Source organism: Pituophis catenifer, unplaced genomic scaffold (assembly GCF_029215685.1).
Source record: "Pituophis catenifer annectens isolate HBS135680 unplaced genomic scaffold, rPitCat1.0.hap2 SCAF_2, whole genome shotgun sequence".
In the NCBI taxonomy this organism is placed as follows: Eukaryota; Metazoa; Chordata; class Lepidosauria; order Squamata; family Colubridae; genus Pituophis; species Pituophis catenifer.
In genome coordinates, this window is record NW_027256882.1 from 173,441,708 (window position 1) to 173,468,671 (window position 26,964).

At 43.0% G+C, this 26,964-nt stretch overlaps 1 protein-coding gene and 1 long non-coding RNA gene across 2 annotated transcripts; one reads left to right on the plus strand and one right to left on the minus strand.

The window, feature by feature from the left end:
• The first annotated feature begins 526 nt into the window (after positions 1-526).
• LOC139312888 (uncharacterized) lies at positions 527-18,703 on the plus strand. The gene is made up of 5 exons (XR_011600042.1): positions 527-589; positions 3,113-3,167; positions 8,779-8,892; positions 18,180-18,368; positions 18,575-18,703. It is a non-coding gene; the product is annotated as an uncharacterized lncRNA (long non-coding RNA).
• TBC1D25 (TBC1 domain family member 25) lies at positions 12,312-20,147 on the minus strand. Its single transcript, XM_070938071.1, has 6 exons — positions 20,001-20,147; positions 18,240-18,349; positions 16,589-16,743; positions 15,718-15,842; positions 14,206-14,394; positions 12,312-14,065 (listed from the first exon to the last, which is right to left on the minus strand). Exons 1-6 carry the CDS (start codon positions 20,145-20,147, stop codon positions 12,698-12,700), a joined length of 2,094 nt encoding a protein of 697 aa, XP_070794172.1. The 3' UTR covers positions 12,312-12,697.
• Between the last annotated feature and the right edge of the window lie 6,817 nt (positions 20,148-26,964).

Sequence of the window (26,964 nt, forward strand, 5' to 3'; positions counted from 1 at the left end):
CCTGAAATGTCAACACATGGTATCAGGAAAAGTTAATTGGTTGCTCTTTGGCCTATTCTACTCTTCAGGGATTTGGGGATTCTACTCTTCAGGTATCCTTGGGGATACCTATTGGCTTCCCATATACTGTTTGTCAGGGAGATACAAGCAGACACACAATTTATTTGCTTGCTGCCCTCTACACGGAATAAAACCAATTCCTGCCTTTGTACTTTTTGCTATTTGGATATGGAGGGAGTGTGCGATGACATCAAATCAGAAAATATTTGAATTAGATACAGGCAGGATCCTATTCTATCTCAAACACTAAAGTTTGTCCTCACTCTTCCAAGAATTCTTTTTAATTGCTAGGCATTCTTGACCATAACCTCTTTATACACAGCACTCAAAAAGTCAAGGATAGGGGAGATTAATTCTGCTTCTACTACTTCTTTGCAGCTTTTCTGTCCAGTGACACTTGGGATACTTTTAGCTCTGTTGAACCTCTTATACTGGTGTCTGGCAAATGTTCCATTTACCAAGTTGCAGCTGGGTCAGCTTTGTCTGCTTGAAACTTGATAACCAACAGCATGAAAACTAGAAATAAAAGGTAGGAAGGAGAACATTCATCCCGATAGCTTAAGGAATAAACAAGAAAAAAGAACCACGCAATAACCATTTGATTTATTGATGGAAAATTCAGTTCTGTAGCTTCTTGTGTTTAACTGTCCTTTGAATTCTTTGCTTGTTTGCTTTAAGTATTACAACATTAAGGTCAAAAATAGAAGAGTTCTATGCCCTCTTATATTTGGCAGTAGCGCTATTGGGATTTTTTTCTCCAGTTTTAATGGTTGACTTCTGAAAAAGAGGGCACCAGCCTTTCTGTTTAGAAATGTCATCTTCAATTAAAAGCCTTAATCTGTAGTATACACTCTGCTTCAAGTTACTGTATTTAGAAGTGACTTTCCACATGTTCTGTTTTCAATGTTATATGATTAACACATGATATTCATCATGAAGTTGAACCCTGGTTCAGATTCTGACTTACTTTCTCCTTACAGTCAACATAAATAAGATTACAGAGTCATGCTAAAAGTCAGAAATTCAAATTTTTGTACAATACTTAAGACAATAGTGCCTTAATGTAAAAAGAGAAAGGAAGGTACAGTTCCAAAGTCTTGTATGTAGCCTGCCTATATTTGCAATCTTAGATTATTATTTTCTTCTGAGAGTTTTGCTCCATCTTGTGTTGAGCCAGGAAACAACAAATAATCAGAGAATGAAGTGCTCTAAAATATTCCTGTTCAACTGATGGCCATTTGGAGTTGTAATGGCAATACAACTTTTGAATTTGTTTCTAATTTCTTTCAGAAAGTAAACAAAACAAAAAAATCAAACTGGAGGTAAATTAGTAAACCGTGCTGGGATTAGGGCTATATACTCTTTCTATTTGAATAATGAACCCAAAAGGTGACATCAAGAGAGAGCGACTTTGGTGTAATGGATAAGTGCTGGATTAGAAATTGATGGACTGTGAATTCTAATCCTGCCTTAGATATGAAAGCCAGTGGAGAGACTTTGGGCCAGTCACTCTCTCTTAGCCCAAACAAGATTGTTTTTGTGGGGAAAATGAGAAGTGATGTCATTATCTATGCTCAGTTGAATCATGCAAAATAAAGGAGGGATGTAAATCAATAAATATCAAAATTGTATCTGGACTGATCTTGTAGAACTCTTTAAGCCTACCTTCTAACTCTAGCTATGGATTGCCACACCCAGAATTCCCAAATAATGCAATATGTCACCTGGAAGGAGACTTTATATATGGACTTTCTGATGCTATTTGAAGTGGCCCCTTAATGGGAATGGATATTTGCTTCTAAAAGATCAGTAATAAATTGTAGTAATAACTACAGTTTGTATATATAAACTCTATATTATAATAACCATAATTACATTTTTTCCTTTGAATAACTCATAAAATCATTTCAAAATTCTGTACTAGAAGATTACAGGTATTGGATTTCCTTAGCTTTAAATTAACTTGGAGGGTTAACAATCCACCAAACAATAACAATGGAGGGGGGATTATTCCATCTTTAGTCTGCAGAACACCGATCCAGAAAGTCTTTCCTTACTGTTGCAATACATTTTGCATTCAGATATACCAATAGCCTAGGGGTGGGTTGTACTTACCTTTACTACCAGTTCGCAGCGAGGCCGTGCACTAGTTCTATAGAACCGGTGTGAACTGGGGGCAACCCACCATTGCTATAGCCCCTTGATTATCTTGTGACTACACATTTATATCCTCCTTTAAAATGAAGTTTTCCAGATCATTACTGGACTCTGAAGCATTAGTAGAAATCTTCCTGATAATTGCTGCAGCTCCAATTGCTTAACACACACTTTTATATGCTCTGACAAAAAGTCACACAGCATAAGAAGCAGTGAGAAACTGTTAATTCTGCATTATTTCTTATTGGGATACAAACTGATAATTCCTATATCATTTAAGGATTTTGTCACTCAAAATTTGCTGTTCCACAAGAATAAAACTTGTTGGATCAGAGCAGCCTTTATGAAATTGTTGAGACAGAATCCAATGGTGCATTTATATTACCAAAAATAGTTTTCATGCATGATGTAGAAGAGGTGAATCTCTCTGCCTAGGGAACCTTTGAAAACAGACTGTTAGATTTATAGAGAGAAAAAATAGAGTTTTTGAAGATAGAGGTCCATAAGGCTGAATTTCACTCTTTCTCGATGTATTTTGACAAAAAGTTGAAAAATCTCAAGCAGAATATAAAACACTGTCACTTTCAAATATTCCAGTCTCAAAACAGGTCTTTTTTTTTTTTTTTTACTGTTCTGAGTTCCGTTTAAAAGAAGTTATTTTTAGTAACTTTGTTCAGAGATCAAAACACCACCTATATATGACAAAACAAATTGCATTACTTGCAATGGCTGCAAGGGAGATAGGAAAGCAGATGCTGACAGGGACAGATAGTATGGTTAATATGAGGGGGAATGAATTGAACTGAAAAATAAAACCTGGTCTTTAGTGCCACATAATGATCAGGTGGTTTGTTTTAGTTTGTAATCAGATTGCTTTCTTCCAAACTTTTTCTAGACTTAGCAACTACCAAGAAAGAATCAGAGATAAACCTATTCTGCCAGTTTACCAGGTAAATGCTGTTTTTAAAAAATGATTTGTGAAAGTTCATGCAAATAAGGTAAATGGATTGTGTTGTGGTTTTGTACACAAATAGCCAACTCTGGCTAATCCTCCCAAAACCTACATATAATCAAATCTAGTTAGTGCTTAAGTGAAAGACCATCAAGAAACTCAAGGATAGTAAGCTAGACTGGGAAGTTACAACAATATATCAACAGGAAGCAACAGCTAAATCACTTGACATCATTGCTAAGAAACTATTTTAGTAGTCAAAAGTTGAGTTTTGAGTCTTTACCTTAAAGACATGCAGATGTAGGTGTAGTATTATGCTTTAAATACAAATGTTGCTAATATATATTTATTTATTTATTTATTTTATTTTATTTCTATACCGCCCTTCTCCTGCGGGACTCAGGACGGTGTACAGCCAAGATAAAACATTGCATATAAAATTTAAAAACAGTTTAAAAAACAATTAAATAATTTCGGCCCAAGATATTAAAACAACCCAATTAAAAAATTAAAAAAACTGAGGGGATGGAATCAAGCCAGCCTGGCTAGATGAAATAGGTGTGTTTTCAGGGCCCAACGAAAAGTCCGGAGGTCTGATATCGTGCATATCTCAGGGGGTAGGTCATTCCAGAGGGTGGGTGCTGCCACAGAGAAGGCTCTCCCCCTGGGGGTCGCCAGCCGACACTGTCTGGCCGACGGCACCCTGAGGAGGCCCTCTCTGTGCGAGCGAACCGGTCGGTCGGAGGCTATTGGTGGCAGAAGGTGGTCTAGCAGATAACCCGGCCCTAAGCCATGGAGCGCTTTAAAGGTGGTCACCAACACCTTGAAGCGCACCCGGAAGACCACAGGAAGCCAGTGCAGCTCGCGCAGGAGAGGTGTCATATGTGAGTGCCCCGTCGCTCCCATAATCCCCCGCGCGGCCGCATTCTGGACTAACTGTAGCCTCCGGGTGCACCCCAAGGGGAGCCCCATGTAGAGAGCATTGCAGTAGTCCAGGCGGGAAGTGATGAGTGCTTGAGTGACCGTGCGTAGGGAGTCCCGATCCAGAAAGGGGCGCAACTGGCGTATCAGGCAAACCTGATAAAAAGCCCCCCTGGCCACGGCCGTCATGTGCTCTTCTAAAGACAGCCGTGCATCCAGGAGGACGCCTAAGTTGCGAGCCCTCTCCGTGGGGGCCAGTGATTCGCCCCCAATAGCCAGCGATGGCACCAGCTGGCTATATCGGGACGCCGGAAGCCACAGCCACTCGGTCTTGGAAGGGTTGAGTCGGAGCCTGTTTCTCCCCATCCAGGCCCGCACGGCCTCCAGGCACTGGGACATCACTTCAAGGGCATCGTTGGGGTGGCCTGGGGTGGAGATATACAGCTGAGTATCGTCAGCGTACTGATGGAACTCCACCCCAAAGTCACGGATGATCTCACCCAGCGGCTTTACATAAATGTTGAACAGAAGGGGCGAGAGGACCGACCCTTGTGGCACCCCACACACAAGGCGCCTCGGGGTCGACCGCTGCCCCCGTCAACACAGATTGCGACCGGTCAGAGAGGTAGGAGGAGAACCACCGCAAAACGGTGCCCCCCACCCCCAGCCCCTTCAACTGGTGCAACATGATACCATGGTCGATGGTATCAAAAGCCGCTGAGAGATCTAACAGGACCAGGATAGAGGAGCAACCCCTATCCCGAGCCCTCCAGAGATCATCCACCAACGCGACCAATGCCGTTTCCGTGCTGTGCCCAGGCCAGAAGCCGGACTGGAGCAGGTCCAGATAGACAGCTTCATCCAGGTACTGGGGAAGCTGCCGCGCCACCACACTCTCAACAGCTAATATGTTCAGGTAATGAAAATACATATTTGTATTTAACATTTGTAGAGATTTGATGTATATGTCTGTGTACACTATATATGTGTACACATGTTCTTTGTGCATGTACACGTGCCCTTTGCATTCCTTGAGTGGGGTGTTTTTTTTTTTGTTTTTTTTTTTGAGAAGATATCCATAAATATTCTTCAGTCCTGGTGAGCTTCCAGACATCATTTTAAAATGCCCAAACTGCAAAACTGACATTGCTTTGGGATTCTTGGTAAGCCAGATCTAATCTTTTTCTTCAGTGCCTCAGTATGTGGAGTTTAATTTTTCATGACTGAACTCTCAGCCTCTACAACTGTTTCCTTTGTCCTTGTGAGCTCCAGCATGTTTCGCTTCCCAGCTGTGGCAATACTCTATATACAGTCCTCGACTTATGAACAGAAGTGAGGCCAAAATTTCTGTTGCTAACCAATTGTTAAGTGAGTTTTGCCTAATGTTATGACCTTTTTTGACAGTTATGTAAAGCACTGCAATTGTTACGTTAGTAACATGATTGTTAAGTGAATCTGGCTTTTCCATTGACTTGGCTTCTCAGAAGGTTTTAAAAAATGATCACATGAGCCTGTTGCCCATTGAACCAGTGCCAAGAGTCCAAACTTTGATTACATAATCATGGCGATGCTGCAACAGTTATGTGAAAACTGGTCATGTCACTTTTTTCAATGCCATTGCAACTTCAAATGGTCACTAAATGAATGGTTGTAAGTCAAGGACTACCTGTATGTTATTTCCATAGTTCTATAGTGCCATCAAGTTATATTCATTAACACCAAATTAAAAACCAGGTTGAAGCATAAACTCATTTTTAACTTTTTGAGAACAAAAAAATGTTCAATTGCTGTTCTTTCACAGATTTTTAATGTTTTTTTTTAAATCATCCACTGACAATTTTTTTTTCTGCAAGTTATATGTCTGATATCAGTCAGCTTGATTACCATCCCATCTACGCTTCTTGTGCTGATATTGTTAAATTTCTTCCAAATTGGTTTGCCATAATTTTCTCCTTGCAACTTTTTTAGTGCTAGCCTAAAATATTGTGGGCAACATTTTAAAGGTTTTGGGCACCATTTTCTTTCTTATCTATCCTGTACAGATATTTTCTATAGTGCTTTAAGCCAGAGTAGATCATACTGCAGAACTGGGTTTGTCTTAAGTTTCTTAAAACTCCTTATGACAAATGTTCATCTGCCAACCAATCTCTTCGATTGGCAAAATCAATGAACTGGGTGCGCCATAGGATTCTATTTTTAAGATTGAAGTATTCCCCATTAAAATATTAAGTATTTGTTTTGGCCATATTTTGCTTGTTAGCTACTCTTCTTTTCTCTTGAAGCCACTACATTAATCCACGATAAGGATTCTGTGTCTCTCCTCCAGTTCTCAGCAACTTAATCAAGTCACTAAACTGACATTAGAATCTGATAACACAGGAAATGTAAATTGCCTTAACAAAGAATAAAGCTGGGCTGATTCACTCCTATAATTCACAAACCAAAGCAACAAGCAACAGTTTTTTTTTTTATTAAGTCTTTCAAACCTTTATCATATTTGTTTTAAGCAAGAGAGACAAAAGTGTCTTGAGGCCCAGAAGGAAAAATGGCCATCTGAATTTAACGATAATACATTAAGAGGAGATAAAATTGGAAAATAGTTACACAAGTACATGAGCCAAAAAAAAGAGAAAAAGTTTATATGAGAAGGGTACTGTCAAGCATGCAACAGTATAAATGCCTTGTCCTGAGGAGAGGTGGAGTGAGGGCTGAAACACAAAATTAACTCTAAACATCATACAGCCTTTCTCTGGTCACTTCCTTTTTGGTTCCTTCTTCAGGCGTGCTGGTGATGACCAATCCCTGATCCACTGAATCTTAGAAACTATCCAGTGGAATGAACCTAAGTGACTAGGTTATCAAGAATATAGGTTAAAGGTTTTCATTTTCTCAGCCCATCAAAGCAACTTTAAACCTTAACATCACTAAAATCCAGAGCTATATGCAGCCAAAATATCTTGATACCTGAGGCAGGAACTCCACATATCACCTTTCTATTCATTTATAGAGGATATTGGGAATGGTTTTGTGCAAACCTCAAACAAATGAAGTGAAGAGAAGAATTCCTTTTGTATTACCATTCATTTCACAGGTGCCTGCTTAGGGGAACTTCCCAAAACTTTAGATAGAATGGGTCTCAATGGCATTGTCACAGACATGACACCTCTATCTGAGCTGGCCAGTTTATATACGGTACCTTTGGCTACACACTTTATTCGGCTCCCTTCTATCTTTTTACTGCAAATTTTAATTTTCAAAAGGGTTTTCTTCAGCTTTGAACAAGCTCACCATCTTTTTAAGACTCGGTGTGACACTATAAAGATACTAGACGAAATATGTAAGCACCAGGATTCTGGCACCACCGGTTCTTAGCTCATACAACCTTCCTTAAAGCCTTGGTGCTCTTCACAAGTCCCTGTTACAAATGTAAAGCATCACAACAAAAAAAAGAAAAAAAAACCTTGTATAAATAAATAGCACAAAAAAGAATACAATGGCAAGATAAAAATATATAAATATAAATATAAGACAGAATAACAAACTTTAATAAATTAGAAGACTTTCCTCAGGCATGGGAACAGAAATGGAGGAAGGAAATCTAACAGAATTTGGCCACCAGCTTTCAAGTACCATAGGAGGCTCCAAAGATGGAGTATGCAAAATAGAGTTTATGTTATAGCATTTGTATAGAGATTGGCTGATAAATGATATATCAGCTGTAACATAGTTCTCAAAGTTATGGGGGGGGGGGAGAATTTGGACCCCTGTAATAAACCCCAAGCAAGACTCCCCTCTTGGTGTACATCTAGAACAGTGTTTCCCAAACTTGGGAACTTTAAGAAGTGTGGACTTCAACTCCCAGAATTCCCCATCCAGCATGGCTGGCTGTGGGATTTTGGGAGTTGAAGTCCATACATCTTGAAGTTCCCAAGTTTGGAAACACTGATCTAGAAGCAGAAATAAGGCATACAGTAGCTTCCGTATTATCACCACTATTTCTGCTATTAAAGAATCATGGCAAAATCCTTATGCAAACCTCACAAAAACCAACAAAGAGCACAAAAGAATTTCTGTTCATTTCACTCAAACTACCAGGCTGTTTCACTGAATTTTAATAACTAGATCAGGTCCATCTCCATGTGGTAGCTGCCTGATAGTCAGATTCTTTGCCTGAGAAACAAATAGGAGAATCTGAATTATAACTTTGTTGTTGGTTATAACAGTAGAGAGGGAAGAAAACCCAGAGCAGCAGGCAGGGATTATAAAGCAAGGAAATTTCAGGGATATCTCAACAGTACAGAGAGGGTCTGTTAAGGTATCTTCTCCTCCTACTGATGTAACCATTTTTATTTTTTGTTTGCAATATAGCATTAGTCAATTCCATTATTTGCTTCAGAGAACTAATTTAAAACACTAATGAAAGAAAGCAGCAGTGAAAAATAAGCAAATAGAATTATAGAGATTTGGAGAAGCAATATATTTTAAGCATAAACTTTGGATGGTCACTGAAGTCAAGCAATTAATTAAAAGGAGCTGAAAATTCTACAATTATGGCATTACTGCCAGTTGCATGGAGGTTTACTTGTTCTGTTCCTAATCTTTTATGGACATGAAGGATTTACATGCTTTTGAAATATATCAAAAGATTTATTTAATCAAAAACAGTATGATGAATTCTCATTTCATAGACTCTCATTTAAAGCCTTTGGATGCAAGAAGCTACATTTCAGTTGGATATCTCTGTGAAATAAGAAACATGTCTGTTGCATCTGAAGTAATCTGAAGAAGGAACTTAAATTCAGGTTAGGTTTACTTATTTTACAGTGTTTGCCTCATAAAGAGATGAATCACAATTTAGTATGTAATTTATGATTTGACATGTGAGATAAAATGAACACCTCTACCTCCCAATCAGTCCAAATTTAAGGTTCAAAATAAGTGTACACATACAGCCTATTATTATGATTGAGTCTTACCTCTGTATTCAAACTTGGTGGCAGGTCCAAATTTAATCCTAAAGTAAGTTTTCTGAGCATAGGAAAAGGCACAGGCCGGGCCCATCCTGTCCTCATAAGGAGGGGAAAAAAGCTATCCAGATTGTATACCAGCTGTCCGGAAGTTAAACAAATAACCAAGAGAACCTGGCTGAGACACAGAGACTCCAATAGCACCATGGAGGAAGCAAATCACCAAGGGGGGTCTGTGATCCACCCTCCACAAGTCAGAATAAAATATGTTGCCTGCAATTTACTTACTGTTGAAAATCAGACTCTTAAAACTAATGCAGCCGATGTGGTTCCAATAGTAACTATTTTGTACTGACAGCCCTGTTAGAAATTTAAGCCGATTAGAAAGGGTTAAGCTAAAAAGAAAAGGGGTTCCCACCTGAAAAAATGCCACAGCTTAAACCCAGCATATTAGCCCTTTACCTACAAATCAAGAATCAAAAGGGAGGAGGTTGGCTTGGGCCAAATAAACTTAACTAAAATGCTTCAGATTTTGTGTTGATTAAAATATATGCCCAAACCAAATTAAAACAGAAAATTAACCTCACACATTGGAAGTCTATGCAATAGCTATTGTTGCTCCATGACATCTTGCTGCCTTCTGATCTTTTGAGAATGTCCATGACTTTTGTCTACCTAAAAGTATTCTATTCAATATTCTACCCAATTCAGTATCACCAGCAGCATATGAAATGCTCACTGTTAGGGAAGCAGTAAAATGTACCCACCTTCACTAGTACTTTGAAATACGCAGATAAATATGGCTTGAGACTTCATATCTGGTCTCAAGTCAGCCTGGACCATCTAAGGACTAGCATAATGTTATCATATCACTTGACTGCTCTTATATTCTCAGATGTCATGTGAGAAGGTTAACATATGGCTTCAAATTCCAACCTCAACTAATTATAGTTTATTACATGCATGTTTTCATGTAAGCTCGCGGTAACACAAAGGGCAAATCATGATGGAAATAGCAATTGATTCTTAGGCAGAAGTCTTTTTTAGAAGAAACAAAAATTTTCATGGAGAAGCATTGTTATAAACTAGATAGGAAGCTAGCTTAGGCAACATGGAGCACAGAAAGAATTGGGGATGGTCTTAATATTTTGGGATTCCCACAGCCTGTCTGGTTGCCCTACAACATCACTAGCTATTGTTACACGAGTTGGAATACCATCAGCATGCATCAGAATCCAGGGCAATTTACACCATGAGTTTTGAACTAGCAGCCTGAGTGGATCTGTGGTTTCAAGATAACTAAAACCAATACAAGAGAGACGTTTGGTTGGAAAAAGACATAGAACCCTACCTATAGAAAAATAGAATATAGTTTTAATGTGTAATGTGATGGTCCCAGATCAGACTATTACACAAAAGGGGAAAGTGTTGAAAAAAAAGTAGAAATGCTAATTGTAATCCATAATACCTGATTCACTTAGGACTTCCAAATGTTGTGTTCATAACTCATACTGTTCATTCAGGAAATAGCTGAGTAAATTAAGAATATGATTTCCTTAAAAGCAAGACATGCTGCTTTCTACATTGCGGGAGGATACACCTCATTAATATCAAAGATCTTAAGGCACCATTTACAGCCATGAGTTGGTAGTAGCACGCTTTAACTATCAGTATGGGGAACTCAAATGCCCTTTTCTTGGCCTCTCCAAAAGGCTTGTAGTTTAAATCATTTGATTAAATATCATCATCCCTGCAATTACTCCAACTTCATAAATACCATCGATCCAAAAGGTAAAGAATACTCCACAACAGGGATTGAAGTCTTCCAGATGTTACAAAATCTCATTCACTCTAGCTAAGAAGGCTAATGAAAAGGGATTGTGAATGTGACAGGTTGGCTTTCCCTACTTTACAGACCTATTTCACCGTTGCTTCATAGGTTACCTTAAATTAAGTTCCAGCTCCTTCTAGTGGCCATTCAATTAAAATGGATTAGAAAAACTCTGCATGCCAGCTTTACCCAATCTATATACAAAGTCTGAGGCTAAGAGGAAAAAGCCAATAGCCATGTGCTTGTATATCCAATATTACTAAGGGAAGACATTTCCTCCTCCCTGTGTCTCAAAATAAAATATTAACAGATGCAGAAGATGCCTAACTTAAAAGAACTTAAAAGAAATATGGATTCAAACTGCCTGATGATGTTACAGGTAGAAAACTGACCTCAAGGAACACAGCTGGCTGATACCAAGAATTTTGCCTTTCTGCTCAACTGATTTAAACTGATTAAAGCAGAATGGGAAAAATTATTCTAGGCAGATGACTTTGAACCTAGAAAGAAAAGATGCACCCAAAATAGCTCAGATTTGACCTCATTCAACACTGTCTTCAAACTTCAATCTCTTATCACCTCTCTCATTTAGTTTAACTGTAGACAACAGGCAAGAGCAAGAATCTATTTTTATTATAACCCTAAAATAGCCATTGGGGAGAGTCAAAGATTCAAAAATCTCTGGCAGGAAATCAAACTGCACATAGTATTATGTGTTCCCCCTTGGTGTCAGGTTAACAAATAATAGAAATTACTTCTGTCTAGCTGCAAGATACAAAATTTCCTGATACATATTTTAGAGCTATTATGACAATCTGACACTTTGAGCAAGCATCTGGATTTGAATAGGGCCAGCTAAATCACCTACAAATGGACCTCACCTATTCAGACATGGTTATATGTGCAGAGAGTCAGTCTTGGATGATATGTTTCTGGGAAGACAACTAATCAAAAGGCACGTGCAAGTACAGCATAAAGTACTGCACACCTCAAATTTATTCTGTTAAGGGCACTTTGGCATCAGGTCTCCACTCTCTGCCCAACCTCTCGTTAAACTGTTGACTCTCCTTCAGATAATTGCCAGTTTTGAACACATCCAGTGTGTTTTGTTTTTGTTTTTGTTTTTACATATTTATGGATATTAGGGTTTTTTTTTAAACAATCAAAAGCTACAAATGGAACAGAAGCCCCAGAAAAAAATGAAGTGCTTTAAAAAGAAAAAAAAACCTTGGGCCAAAAATCACTGAAATAAGCATATGAAGCATTTTTTAAAAAAGCTGAAGCATCTTTGTAGAACTTCTGATGAGCTCAAACTGCTGGAAAATAAAAAATAGACCAGGATGGAACATTAAAAATGTTTTTGGCAAAGCTATGTGGAAGAAAAGATCCTGATTCTAGAAGGATCAGAAATCAATCTGGGTCTCTTAGCAACCAACATCTTAAGAAATGAAGTGGGCAGTAGGCAGAGGGAGAAATATTTGGGAAGTATTGATTAGGGAGGGGAAATGGGAAGAACCTGGCTGCTCCAGGGTAAACTCTTCTTTGAAAGACTATTTAGCACTTGGAAAAGAATGGGGCACCAAAATGGATGGGATATTTGCCCAAAGAGTTCGTTAAAAACAGATACATTAGATACAGAAGGTGTATTGAGTGTGGCAATCCAATCTAGTTGCTCCAGACCATCTTCCAAGAGGATTGCTGAATGATTGAGCCTAAATTGGATTACTTCACTGACCACTCTTCCACATCGATGCTTGCACCATAATGACCGCAGGGAACCTGTCCCTACACATCAAGACGAAGGGGGAATCATGAAACCGCAGGAGATTCAGCTGCTGCCTCATCTCCCTCTTCAGAATCCCAAACTTCTGACTGTAAGTAGTTAGCAAACAGGGCCTTGGCACGGTGAAGGATCTTGTTAAGGTTGTGCCGGCGTACCAAGCGATCAAAATGCATGGCTAGCTCATTGTAGTCCATGTTGTTTTTGATTATATGGTCTCGATGCTCCAAAAGAATGGCAAGACATAAGAAGAGTACAAAGGGGTTGCCTTTGCCAAATTCTTGTGGAGGAGGGAGGCTGACTAGGGCAGGAGGAGTAGAAGAAGTAGTAGGTCCATGGGAGTTAGAAGAAGGAGTATTAACTACCGAGTCTCCCTTCTCTTCCTCTGATTGACTTTCCTCATTGCCATTAGTTGAGGAGGAGAAAGAATCTCGAGAGGGTGGTGTCAAGGCCCGAAGAGATGGAGCAGAGAAGGATTTAGCCATGTTAGTTGTCTGAATCAATGGATCCTGCTCACTGGTGCAATCTTCCTTCTCATCCTCTGAGTGCTGAGATCTGAGTGATGGGTCATCCTCCAAATTGTCTTCATTATGAGTAATGTAATACTTGAATTCCCCAAAACTAGATTGCTTTACTAATACCTTCTCTTCAGCAACTGCCCCCTGGCACGGCCGATCCCCAGCTGCCTCAAAACTACAAGCTGGGCGTAGCATGTGTCTCCTTCGGATAGACTGGTTGCTGTCTCCGGGCCTAGCTGGAGGGCCCACTAATTCTACTTCCTTCTCTGGAGGATCAGGAGGAAAGGAACTCCATGTGATCTCCAGCATGCGCAAGGCATCCTCAAATGCAAACTCCCGTTTCAGCTCCAACAGCAGCCAACGATAGCAAAAGAAGAGGTCATCAGCACCCCGAGACAGGAGGTAGGAGTAGAAATCTGGATCTGAATGGCGGAGGAGAAGCTTGAGATGGGTAAATTTAACTGACATGACTTCACCATCTACCTGGAAGTTACCTTCCAGGCGTTTCATGATGCCACAGAAACAGATGAAGGCATGTGCTTCACTGTCCATTACAGCCAGGATGGGAGAAGCAATGTCACTCATACCCTGACAGTAGGATATCTGTGGGTGGGTCACAGCATAGGTGGTCAGCAGATCATGCAGGGCTGTCAGGTGGGGATTATCATCTGAACCAGCATAGTAGGGATGAGTGCGATCTGTTCGCAGAACATCCTTCAGCACATTACTACGGATGAAATCCAGGTCTTCAGGGTTGGTCCGTGCTTCCCATTCCCCCTTCAGTTGCTCATACTCACGTGTCTTCTGCTTCATATAATCCATACGCTCCTGTCCAGTCAAGCCATCAGGATAGACATTTAGCAAATATCTCCAAACAACCTGCAGAGATAGGGTGGATTCAGTTTTAAAAGAAACTTTCTTCATCAATAGGTACTAGCTGATGGATCAGCTACAGGAATAAAACTTTCCCCTATAACAAGGGGCGGACAACTACTACCAGCCCAAATGCCTGTTCTCACCTTGCGCAATGAAGGCTCAACTCCACCATGGAAGATTCGGAGGCGCAGTTCTGCTGGTCTTGTCAACTGGCCTTCATGATTCAAATACGTATGGAATTCTGAGTCACTCAAAGGAGGTTTGAAAGGTTTGACATCTTCCCCATAGGACCAGCTGAGTGCCTGCTGGACCTTTGACAATGTCCGTCCCACCTGACAAAAAGCAAAAAAGAAAGCTGAGGTCAACAACAACAGTTAATGACTTAAAACTGGAAGGAAAAAATCCCAAACCACACATCACAAATAGTTCCATATTTTACCATGCAAGATTTTAGGTTAACTACTCCTTAAAAATTGGAAGGTTGGGGGAGAGTAATTCGTGTCAGGTACAAGAAACCAGAAGCCACACAATGAGCTGATCAAAGTAGTATATTTATTGCTCACTTCTAGACAGGAATCTTGCCAGACTAAAGCACAAACTGCATTAATTACTAGATAAATACTGCAATGTATTAGAATAAAGCTGTCTGATGGCTTCAGAATCAATTCTGAAAGACCCTCTGGAAAAGATAACTCCTTTACAATTCTCCAGAAGGCCACAACAGTGGGATCCATCCTCACTTTGGAGTAATGGAAAGGCTTATTCCATAGGACAAAGAATGCCACAAAGAATGCTGTTGTCAGGCCTTCTCGCACTCCATCTCCTAGTAAATGGGGACCCTGGGCAGCCTTTTTCTGATCACGTGAAGTGTTAATACCACTTTATAATGCCTTAGTAAGGCCACACTTGGAATACAGCATTCAGTTTTGGTCGCCACAGTGTAAAAAAGATGTTGAGACTCTAGAAAGAGTGCAGAGAAGAGCAACAAAGATGGCTAAAACATATGAAGAACGACTTCAGGAACTGGGTATGTCTAGTCTTGAAAAAAGAAGGACTAGGGGAGACATAATAGCAGTGTTCCAATATCTCAGGGGCTGCCACAAAAAAGAGGGAGTCAAGCTATTCTCCAAAGTACCTGAAGGCAGGACAAGAAGCAATGGGTGAAAACTAATCAAGGAGAAAAGCAACTTAGAACTAAGGATAAATTTCCTGACAGTTAGAACAATTAATCAGTGAAACAACTTGCCTCCAGAAGTTGTGGGTGCTTCAACACTGGAAGTTTTTAAGACGATGTTGGATAACCATTTGTCTGAAGTGGTGTAGGGTTTGCTTCCTAAGCAGTGGGTTGGACTAGAAGACCCCCAAGGTCCCTTCCAACTCTGTTATTCTAAATTATAAATGAATGTTCAGGACAGGTTGGTAGATTTTACCAGAGAAAGGCAATCTTTTAGATATTCAGACCTCAAGCCATTAAGATCTTTAAAGAAAACAACCAGCATCTTGTGCATATAAATACTGTGCTTTCACAAGAATATAATATAGCAATATTAAAACTGACTCATAAGAATGCAGGCCACTGCATTTGCATTATTAGATCTTGCAAATAACCGTCCAATGAAAATATAAGCTAGCAACTCCACTCCCCGAAGGCCCACCTGGGAAATGATGGACTGGGTGAAGGGCAGGGCTGCAGCCGCCAGAGACCTCTTCTCCACTAACAGCAGGTCGGTACTGATAACATCTTTAGGGCTGATAATATCCCAATCTTCTAGCAGGGGGCCTGAAAGAGTATGATATTGTGAGCACATTCCTCAAACCAGTTCTGCCAATCCTTCTCCCCACTCTGCATTCTCACTTTCATAGGGACAAAGATGTCTACCAAAAAGGATGCAAACTAGTGTGTATATATCTTGTTATTAGAAGAAAAGAATTTAAAACAAGATTAGTGCAACTACTATGATTTACTAAATCATGCATTCACGTACTTTGGTTCTTTTGAGAAAAATAATATAAGGAGGGCCTTTTCAAGCTTATATTTCAGTCTAGTTGCATTCTAAGCCAGCAGAGTTTTCACCCAGAATTCTGAACTTATCTTTGGTGATTACATAATGTTCTAAGCCATATTAATTTTTGCATGCTTCAAGCTGGAAAGAGGTGCTGATAAAGTACACTGTACAAAAAGGGGCCTGGTAACAGATAGCTTTCGAGTGAGTCAAGCAATGGGTGGGATGTACCAAAACACACACGCACAGATTTACCTGTTCAACCCTATTGCTGTTTCCCCATCCATAACTATGCCTAACAATGCTGTATCTGTTAACAATGCTGTGATTCATACCTTCTCTTCTACAACAGCTATCAGCGACCATCCCCACAAGAACAATATACCGTAAATAGAGAAGCTAAAGATAAGAAACTCTGTTGATGGAACATCCCCCCCTGCAGTAAAGTGTATAGAATGAGAACAAGATGTGAGGGAACAGAATCATTATTATTTGCTCTCCAGTTAATGACAAAATTACTCACTGTCTTCCAAGGGCTTGATGTCTATCTTTAGTTGTAAAAAAGGCTTAGAAGCTCCAGCAAAGGCCATCCCGAGATCCCAGTCTGACATCAATGACAAGTACATTTCTTGGTTTTGCTTATCTCGGCTTAAATAGCTGATGGTAAAATTCTTCTTCCTGATACAGGAAAAGGGTTTAGAGTTCTTTTCACTAAAGCTGAATATCTCTTTTGCAGCATGGCACATAGATATTTATGTAGAAAATAAGATGAGAAATCACACATGTACTAAACAATCTCCCATATGTGTATTGTGAAATAAGGTCTGGTGTTAAGTGGGGTTTTGGGGCAAGTTCCAGCCAGACCAAATCCTCATTAGAAGATAATACAAGAGTAGACAACATTGCAAAGGTTGCAGGAGATTGTTCAAAAAAAGGAGACAGGGCTGATTTTTTCCCCAGCCAATTAAATGCAGTTTTTCTGAAGATAAATTATTGGGGAGAGGTAGCCTCTAGGACAGTGGTCCCCAACCTCTGTGGCTTACTGGCCTGGCTAGAGGGGGGAAAGGGCCATGTGAATGGCGGGGCAGCGCACATGCACACTGCTCAACTTTTGCAAGTTGAGGTACGCAATGCATTTGTGCACATGCGTTGGCCCGCCGCTCGTGCAGGCTGAGCTGCGCATGCATTCCAGCCTGCCATTCGTACGGCCGAGTTCTGGGTAGGCCGCAGCTTGGTAATGAGCCATGGCCTGGGGGTTAGGGACTCCTGCTCTAGGAGGCAAACAATCACCATCCCATGATTAAAAATAATCAAAACCTGAAAAATATTCATCACTCAGGAAGTTGACAAGAGATGCTAGTGAGTCATAAGGATGAAAATGAGTATGCCTCTCAGGATCATGAACACCACCACCACCAATTTTGAAAACCAAGACATTGCAATATTTGGTCAGTGTTTTGCTGAATTCCAGCTATGTCATTTGGGATCCTGGAAGCTACAATTGATTGTTGGGAGGGGTTTCATAGCTTTTGCAGGCTACCCAACTGATATTTAAAAAAAAAAAAAAAAGGAACAGCACTGTTTTCCTTCACTATACTTACAATCACATGAGAAGTTAGCAATAAATTGCTGTCTAAAATAGGTATTTTTTGTTAAAATGAAACATACTGTCCTTCTTTATTCAAGCATGCCAAAACATCTATCCTCTCATTTTCTTAGACCCCTCCATACAACATTAGCAGTCTCCCTCTTGGTATATGGCATTCTTTTTTAGCTTCATTGCTAATGTAACATATGATGTCACAATGAGGGAAAGGATGAAAAGTGTCTTTGCTCACAATTCACGGTCTGAGTTCTCACTCTCCTTCCAATATCTCAAAACGAAAACCCCTAGCTTAAAGCCCCATCAATGATGTGCTGCAAAATTTGCTTTCATTAATTGAAGCAATCACAATGGGAGCTGAAAGACAGGGCCATTTATTTCCATCCTCCTTTGGTGCACTTGCTTTCCAGAACTGACATGACATAAATGATAGAATTGTATTTGAATATTTCTATTCAATAGAAATGACAGCCATTTGTGTGAAGCAATAGAGGGTCTCTGTTTTGTGCAGGGAGTTGGACTAGAAGACCTCCAAGGTCCCTTCCAACCCTGTTATTCTATTGTAACTCACCCATTGAGGTCAAAAGCTCTGATGAGAATGTGCTGCAATACATCCAGTGAAGTGATCTGTGGGTCCACAGCAAAAGTCCGGAACTCAGGTTGCAAGAAGCCTTCACATTTCTGCAGAAATTGCACATAGGTAAGATTTAAAACACACTGCTGTTAACTGGATAGTCTGCATAATCTGTACTATACATAGTCTCAGCATTTCCTGGTAAAAACATATATTATTACTGTTTCATTATACAATGGAGATTATGACCACATTTGATTCAATCCCATATTTGTCAGGCAATCTCCATTAAAGAATATTGTTAATATTTAAATTTTTCTCTTTGCTTATAGGCATTCCTTCTGAAGAAAAAGAATCACTATGAGAAAGGGAAGGGAAAATAAATTACAAACAGCTTAGTATTGACTCTCCCTAATCAACTTTGAGTGATAAGTGAACAAAAATTTGTGTACATTTCCCAAATCAATAGATCTGACTCCAATATAGTTAGAAGAAATGAAATAATGAAAGACTATTACAAATATTGAGGGTCAGGATCAATATATGTTCAAGTGTGCATAACTATTATTTAAGCTTCTGTTCTTCATATGTATTTAAAAGTGTTGCAAAAAAACAAATGAAGAACTAAACAGGACAAAATGGCTTTTGGCTTGATATAACAAGAATTGCCGTGTCTGAATGGAATCTAGAATATGGCTCAAATTATTATATTTACTGAAGCGTTGAATCAAAGACCTGATTCTGACATGAATCAGAACAATAGTGTCCAATTCAAAAACCAAGAGCTCAAATCCCACAAACTCAAAAGGACATATTTCTAAGGAAGGTTGTAGTTGCCAGTAAATATTTTTAAATACGTAGTTCCTTATAACATGTATGTTCCTTCTAACATGAAAGAGTCTACTGGAATGGACAGCTATATTAAATCTAATAAATTACAATAACAAAATATCCTTATTTCTAAATTATTTAAAGTCAGAACGCTGGAATAAAAACTCTAATATTACATTGAGTAATCTATATTTAGAAAAGTTTAGGGTTGGTTAGAAAAATAGCGCATATTACCGAACTGGAAATGTAAATGTAGTCTTGATTCCAAGCTACAGTTAATACAAGCCAAAGCCTAGCACAGCATGATGTCTGAACAGTCAGTGACTTCAGCACATTTTATGAAACAATGAAAATTGGAGCCTATGGTTTCCAGAACAAAAGAGCAATGTCTCAGCCACCGGCAAGAAGATATACATTTTGCAAGGTTACCTTGGAAATAAACAGATTCCCATGCCAACTGAGGGGGGGGGGATGGCAATTTCACAGCCAACTTACTCCCTACAATTAAATCTCTCAGTGCAAGTGCTGCTGAAGAAGAATGTGGGAAACCCGGCTCTGCTTTCCTCTGGTGTTCCACCCTTCAATCGTTTCTTACCCAATTTATTATCCACATTTCATCCTGCTGAAGGATTCGGGTCCAACAATCTTGTGGGCCACCCTTCCAAGCCCCACCACCACCACCACCACCCCAATCCCATTTTCCAGACACCGTCCTAGTCTCAGCAACCTGGAGAGAGCCCCGTTTAGGGAAGGCTGCCCTGCCCTGTGACATCATTATGAGGCAACATCCTTTGGCCCACTAGACCCAGCGGTCCACGGGGGAACACCTGGGACGCATCTCCCACCTGTGGCTTCTTCTCCCTTCCTCCCCAGCCAGTGAACGCCGCCGCCACACCTGGCCCCTTTCTTCGCCTCCAGGTCGCTCACCTTGACCCGCACACGAACCACTTCGTGTTCTTCATCTTCTTGGGGCTGCTGCAGCCGTGGTCCCGGTCCTGCTCCGGCCCCACCCCCTCCGGGAGTCGGCAGCGGGGATGCCTCTGCTGCTCCCCCCGGGGCCGCCACCGCTGCCATCCCGACCCCTCCACCTTCGCTCTGCCGCGGAGGCACCGCGCGCCGGGGCGCTAACGGCCCCCCCCCCCTCTCTCTCTACTCCGTCCCCGTTACGTCACCCACCCCGAGGGCGCCTCTCGTGCCGTCAGCCAGTCAGCTGGCGGGGGTTCTCGCGCAAGGGGAAGGGCGGGGGGTGGGTGGGAGAAAGCACGGCTGCCATCCCTTTGTGCCCGCCCACGACTTCCGCTTTCGCCGGCAATCCCGGCTTCTGCGCTGACTTCATCAACCCGATCTTAAAGGCGCAGAACGGAAGCGCCGGATGGTGGGTCTATTCGTATAAATCAGAGGTCTTCAAACGTGGCAGCTTTAAGACTTGTGGCCTTCAACTCCCAGAATTCTCCAGCCAGCTATGGGAGGGGAACTATGGCCCCTTTATGACAGCATAGCTGGCTGGAGAATTCTGGGAGTTGAAGTCCACAAGTCTTAAAGCGGCCACGTTTGAAGACCTCTGATATAAATCAAAGCCTTTGGCTGCTGCTCGTGGGTTAAGCGGCAGGGCTTTGGAGGATAGAACAAAGGGCGGGGACAATGACGATCGGGATTCTTTTCAAACACACCCACAAACTTCCGACTCAGGCGGAAATAAGCGGCTAAAACAACGAATAATACGCGCGCTGACAACCGCTTTAAATTAAATGAAAATCGTTCTACACCTGAACTGTAAAAATATGATTTCGGTAACAGAGTTGTCCCAAAGCTGGAATGCTCTGCCTGATTCGGTTGCTTCAGCTACAAATTTTCAATTTCAGTCACAAATTGACTTCCGTGGAGCTTACATAATAATAACAACTTTATTGTCATGGTACGTGTATACACAATATACCCATACATCATACTTAAGTGGTCAATAGAGACGGGCGTGCCTCATTGCATTTTTATTCTTTTATTCTTGTTCTCATTTTTGTTTTGACAAATCCAAATAAATAAAATAAAATAAAGCCGAAGCCAGTGAAAGGGTAATCGAGTATTGCTGTCACAGAATATCCCAGCATCCCAACAGAGAGGTCTTCCCTTTGACGTCATGGTCTTCCTCGGGTATGTTGCCAGGAGAGAAATGCCATTCAGACTTCTCGGAGGCATCTAATTTGCCCACTTGCTTAGGAGGCGTTAGCGATCTACATGGACGCTAATCATGCACTGCTGTCGTTTTATGCCGTTATCATCGCAAAATTCCGCGGGAGCGGCTGTCGACTGGATTGGACGGGACGCGAATTGGCAGCCACGGATAAGAAAAGCGACAATGCTGGAAGGTGTATTGTTAAGTTTGGGTTATGATGTGTGGCGGAAGTATAGCGCAGGGGACACCAACCTTGGCTCCTTTAAGCCTGGCTCAAAGTTGCCAAGGTTGGAGACCCCTGGCATTGCACTAAACCAGTGTTTCCCAAACTTTTGACATACGTGTACCCCTTCTATAATTTTCGTAACGCTGAGTACCCCTCATAAAAAACATATGCTTTAACTCTAACCGTTAGATAGCACTGCAATTCTCCGGCGTTTAAACAGCTCCGCAGCTCAACGACAACTGTTAATATTCCCGCAGTTTAAAAATGGCCGAACCCGAGCTGCGCGAAGGATGCGCAGAAGTTCCCGCCATAATGAGTTGCGATACGATGTACGATGGCCCCAGTTCCCGTGTAAAAACTGCGATACACGCCTATTTCTTTCCTTGTTCTGTGGGCGCAGCTAAGCATGGTGCAGTGGATATTCCCACGTGATCCCCACCAAACTCCGGTGCAACGCGTACCCCCACCAAACTCTTCCCGTACCCCTGGGGGTACGCGTACCACACTTTGGGAAACACTGCACTAAACTAAAGAGACACACTTCCTTTAAAGCAAGGATGATTCTTAAGGCAAACCAAGGGGGAGGGGAGAAGAGTTTATGTTTTACAGGGCATCACAATCATATGATGATATTTACCCCTGATGCGGTCCTCAGCCTAATTTTGGCATAGCAGCCATGGTACTGCATCCGTTTTTCCTATACAAGACTCCCTAAGGCAGAGGTGGGAAATCATGGCCCCTTTATGACTTGTGGACTTCAACTCCCAGAATTCCTGAGCCAGCCATCCTGTCATAAAGGGGCCATAGTTCCCCACCCCTGCCCTAACTGTCTGGTCAGATTGGATCAGAAAGAGTTTGCTTTTGAGAGGCCTTCTCCAGCCTGGTGCCCTCCAAGCCCTGGAAACCATGAATGACTGTGAACTCTTGGAATTGAAGGGTCAACAAATCTAGATAGGGAAGAATGGTATACAGGTTGCTTACAGATAATAAACAACATGCCTGTCCTTCAAGTACAGTACATTTTATCACCCTATGCCCAAGAACATGGACCACCAAACCACAGTAGTACAAACTTGCAGAATTGTTTAAACAGTAACAAACTGTGTTTGAAGGAACACCACATATTCAACAATCCTTCCCAACCATTTTCAATTAAGCATTTTTGCTACCACCCAAGAGTTTTGAAACTCTTGGTGGAATAGCAAAACTACAACACATTTTAATCATTTTAGTTGGAGGGATTTAGTAAGTCAAAATAAGATTGGCATGCGAAATCAAAAATGTGAAAAAAGCATGGGCATGCACTCCAAGGACATTGACTTGTAGTACTTGTCAATCTTGGTTGCTTGGTTTTTTTGGGGGGCGGGGCGGGGGGAGGAACCTTCAGCAAGAGAATGAAATCCCTCACTTCATTGAACTCTTTTTTTAATGTTATATCAAGGGGAGGCAATTGCCAAAAGCCACTGCTAAATCAGAATTGGAGCCTGGTTCCTCCCTTTCCAGACCCTTCCAGTCTCTAGGCACTGGGTCAGCTCCAAAACAGCATCTCCTACTTAACCAGTATTCATGATATTGCATCATGTGCTGTAGAATGACTTTACCCAGCACTTTTATGTAGATGTTAAAGAGAAGAGGAAGAGCCTTGGTTGCGCAGCAGACTAAAGTGCTGTTAAAGTAGCACTTAGCTGCCAGCTGCCTGCAATTACTGCAAGTTCAAATCTCATCAGGCTCAAGGTTGACTCAGCCTTCCATCCTTCCGAGGTAGGTAAAACGAGAACCCGGATTGTGGGGGCAATAAGATGACTTTGTATAAAAAAGAACACCGCTTAGGAGGGGCCAAAAGCCCTACTAAGCAGGTATATACAAAAGTATGAAGGCTATTGCTTAACGCATTGTAAGCCACCCTGAGTCTCCGGAAAAGGGCGGCATATAAATCGAACCAATAAATAAATAAATAAATAAATAAATAAATAAATAAATAAATAAATAAATAAATAAATAAATAAATAAATAAATCTGAGGCATCACACAAAAGTTATAATGTTCGCATGTGCGAAGATGGCGGCTCGTAGGTGAAGCTCCAATGCCTTGGGGAAGAGATAGAGCCTATTGAGGATTCTCGGGGGGCCGAATATCAGCTGTCAGCCTCGGCCCAGCAAGAGGAATGTGTGAGCGGCCTGTCGCGAGCTTTTTAGCTCCTTTGAACGATCTGTGTGGCTGGCTGGAACCGAAAAACGCTGAGAAACGCCACGCGGTTATGGCGTCGGTGTCAGGAGGCTGGAGTAAGGTCAGCGTGGCGCCGGTTTGCCTTGGCGTCCCCCCAGCCGCGGCCGGAGCAGGGAGGGGTGTGGGGGTGACAGCGGCTCATTGTAGCGTCGCTGGAACTCCCCCCCCCAGAAAAGCACCCCGAAATGGCTCCCGGCTGCCAGCAGCGATGGCGATGGTTGGAGTGGCAGCTGCAGCGGCTGTGGATGAAACGGCGGCTGCTGGGGCAGCGCTGGGGGAAACGGCGCTACCCTGGCTGTTTTTAGATCGAGTTCAGACCCTTCAATTAGGGTCGGTTATTCACTGTGGAGGAGAAGAAGGGAAGAATGCGTGCTGACCGGTTGGTGACCCCTTGAAGACCGGGGACTTGAGGGGGACTAGAAGACCTCTATGGAGACTAAGTGTTGGCAAAGCTGGGTGACTGGCCTGCCCTTCTGGTCTGTCTCCACTTTCCCCTTTCCCGCCACGGCCTGGTTATGGGCGTGGTTGGAGTTGTGGCCATTCGAACTGGACCCTACCTGCACTGGCATTTGGACTGCATTTGGACTGATTGGATCCCTGATCTGACTATAACTGACCCCCGGTTTCTAGCTGTATTATCAATCCCAGTTACATCCATCATGTCTTGCTGTAAGGAGAGGTTTAAGCCTGGGTGCGGTCACCGAGGGAGTCACCTTGCTGCTGCTGCCACCGAATAAGACCTGTCGATACCAGTCGCCGTGAGAGGGTGGCTTGGTCATTGCTTTTCGGGGCATTGGCCTGGGACTCCTCTCCAATGCCGTGAGAGGACAGTGGACCCCCGGTTTCGATCCGTGCCGAAATGGTGGACTATCTCTCCTGGACCTTTTTAAATTCATCAGTACGGAATCCTTGGCCTTACGCCATCTTCCCCAGGTGGATTTTTAGGGATGTACTCACCGGCTGAGCTCTTTGCCTTGCGAGACTCCCCCCTCTCGCAAGCCTGGCCTTCTACGTTATCGAAGGCCTACCTCGATGACGGGCTTTGGAACCCAGAGAGGTGGCATGCTGCGAAGAGGGGGTTGAGGGGCTTTTTATATAAATTTTTAGTTAACTTTTTAAGGGGTTCTAGGGAGGGGGAGGGTTGGTTTAGAAGTAGGACAGTGGGTATGGGAAATAACCCACAAAGGGGAGGGCCGGGTATGGCTGTGAAGCACGGCATGGAGGGTGGGGGGCCCGGGGTCGAGGGGGGGGTTAAAGCTCATCCAGATAAAGTTTCTACCATCAGTACTGTAGGTGGGAGGGGTAGATACGGCAGGAGCAGGGGGCCATATCGTGTTAGGGGAGCGCGCGCCCGCTAACTCCAAGCGGTGGCGCGCTCCGGCCCCCAAAGCTCCACTCGTTCTCCAGGTTGCACAGATCCTCAGGGCCCTTGCCTCCGGCTGATGTTGTGCAATGCCAGGTCTGTAGTAAATAAAGCCCCCCTCATTTGTGATCTTATTCAGGAGGGGGGAGCAGACCTGGCAGGTATTACGGAAACCTGGTTCGGCCAAGAGGGGGGGGTCCCTCTCGTTGAAATGTGCCCACCAGGTTTCTGCACATTCCATCGGCCGAGGTTGCAGGGTAGGGGCAGGGGGGTAGCGGTTATTATTAAAGATGGTCTGAGACCGAGGGAGGCCACTGTTCCTCAGACGACCGGCTGTGAATCCCTCCTTGTGAAGTCGTGTCATGGGGTTCAGATGGGTCTGCTGATTACGTACCTGGCTCCCTGCCACGTGTCAGCAGCCCTGCCCGAGCTACTCAATGTCGTCGCCGCAGTGGCGGTTGATACCCCTAGGCTTATGGTCATGGGGGATTTCAACCTGCTGTCCGTGGGCGAGGCGTCAGAGGTGGCTCGGGAGTTCATGGCTTCCATGACAGCCATGAACCTGACCCAGTTAATTCATGGCCCTACCCACATGGGGGGAAACACGCTGGATCTGGTTTTTGTCTCTGGACAGTGGCTGAGTGACCTTGAAATAGGGGATATAGTTACCGAGCCCTTGTCATGGTCAGATCACTCTCTCCTTCGTCTCGACTTTCAAACCGCTACACCCCGCCGCAGGGAGGCGGAGCCGGTAAGATGGTTCCGTCCCAGGCGCCTGATGGAACCTGATAGGTTCCAGATGGAGCTTGGGCCATTTCCTGAGGCTCTGGCACACGCCTCGGCTGGAGACCTAGTGGCTGCCTGGGAAAGGGCGGCCGCTGGAGCTCTGGATCGGGTCATGCCTTTGTGGCCTCTGGCCCGGCGCCGATCTCATTCAGCTCCTCGGTTTACTGAGGAGCTGAGGGAGTTGAAGCGCCGGAAAAGACGCCTAGAGAGTAGTTGGAGGGCCAGTCTTTCGGAATCCGACCGGACACTGGTAAGATCCCATATTAGGACTTACCTAGTGGCGATAAAAGCAGCGAAATGTAGTTATTTTGCTGCTCTTATTGCATCATCAGATAATCGCCCGGCCGCCCTGTTTAGGGTGACCCGCTCCCTGCTCCACCAGGAAGCGCGGGAGGACCCCTTGGAGGGTAGAGCCGAGGATTTTGTTCAGTATCTGTATGACAAAATCACTCAGATTCGGGAAGATTTGGACTCCGACTGGGTAGTCTCAGGGGGAGGGACTGGGGCAGGTCTTGAGAATGTTATCTGGGATGAGTTTGATCCTGTGACCCCTGAGGACGTGGACAGGATTCTGGACAGACTGAACGCGACCACTTGTTTATTGGACCCGTGTCCCTCCTGGTTAGTACTGGCTTCCCGGGAGGTGACGCGAGGCTGGCTCCAGGGGATTATAAATGCTTCGTTGGGTGAGGGTAACTTTCCCGCTGCCTTGAAAGAGGCGGTGGTGAGGCCTCTCCTCAAGAAGCCTTCCCTGGACCCAGCAATGTTGGTTAATTATCGTCCGGTCTCCAACCTTCGTTTTGTGGCGAAGGTTGTTGAGAGTGTGGTTGCGCAACAGTTCCCCCAGTTCCTGGATGAAACGACGTATCTGGATCCGTTCCAGTCGGGCTTCAGGCCCGGGTACAGCACGGAAACGGCATTGGTCGCATTGGTAGATGATCTCTGGAGGGCTCGGGACAGGGGGTGCTCCTCTGTCCTGGTCCTGTTAGACCTCTCAGCGGCTTTTGATACCATCGACCATGGTATCATGCTGCACCGGTTGGAGGAGTTAGGGGTGGGAGGCACTGTGTTGCGGTGGTTCTCCTCCTTTCTCTCTGACCGGTCGCAGGCTGTGTTGACA

Bases quoted from the DNA above. Each gene is read 5' to 3' on its own strand.
- TBC1D25 (XM_070938071.1), bottom strand. From the start codon at position 20,147: ATGGCAGCGGTGGCGGCCCCGGGGGGAGCAGCAGAGGCATCCCCGCTG. The intron at 15,843-16,588 runs GTGAGTAATTTT...ATACTCTTTCAG, and splicing joins CATCAAGCCCTTGGAAGACA to GCCCCCTGCTAGAAGATTGG. The intron at 14,066-14,205 runs GTGAGAACAGGC...CTATCTCTGCAG, and splicing joins TTGAGCCTTCATTGCGCAAG to GTTGTTTGGAGATATTTGCT.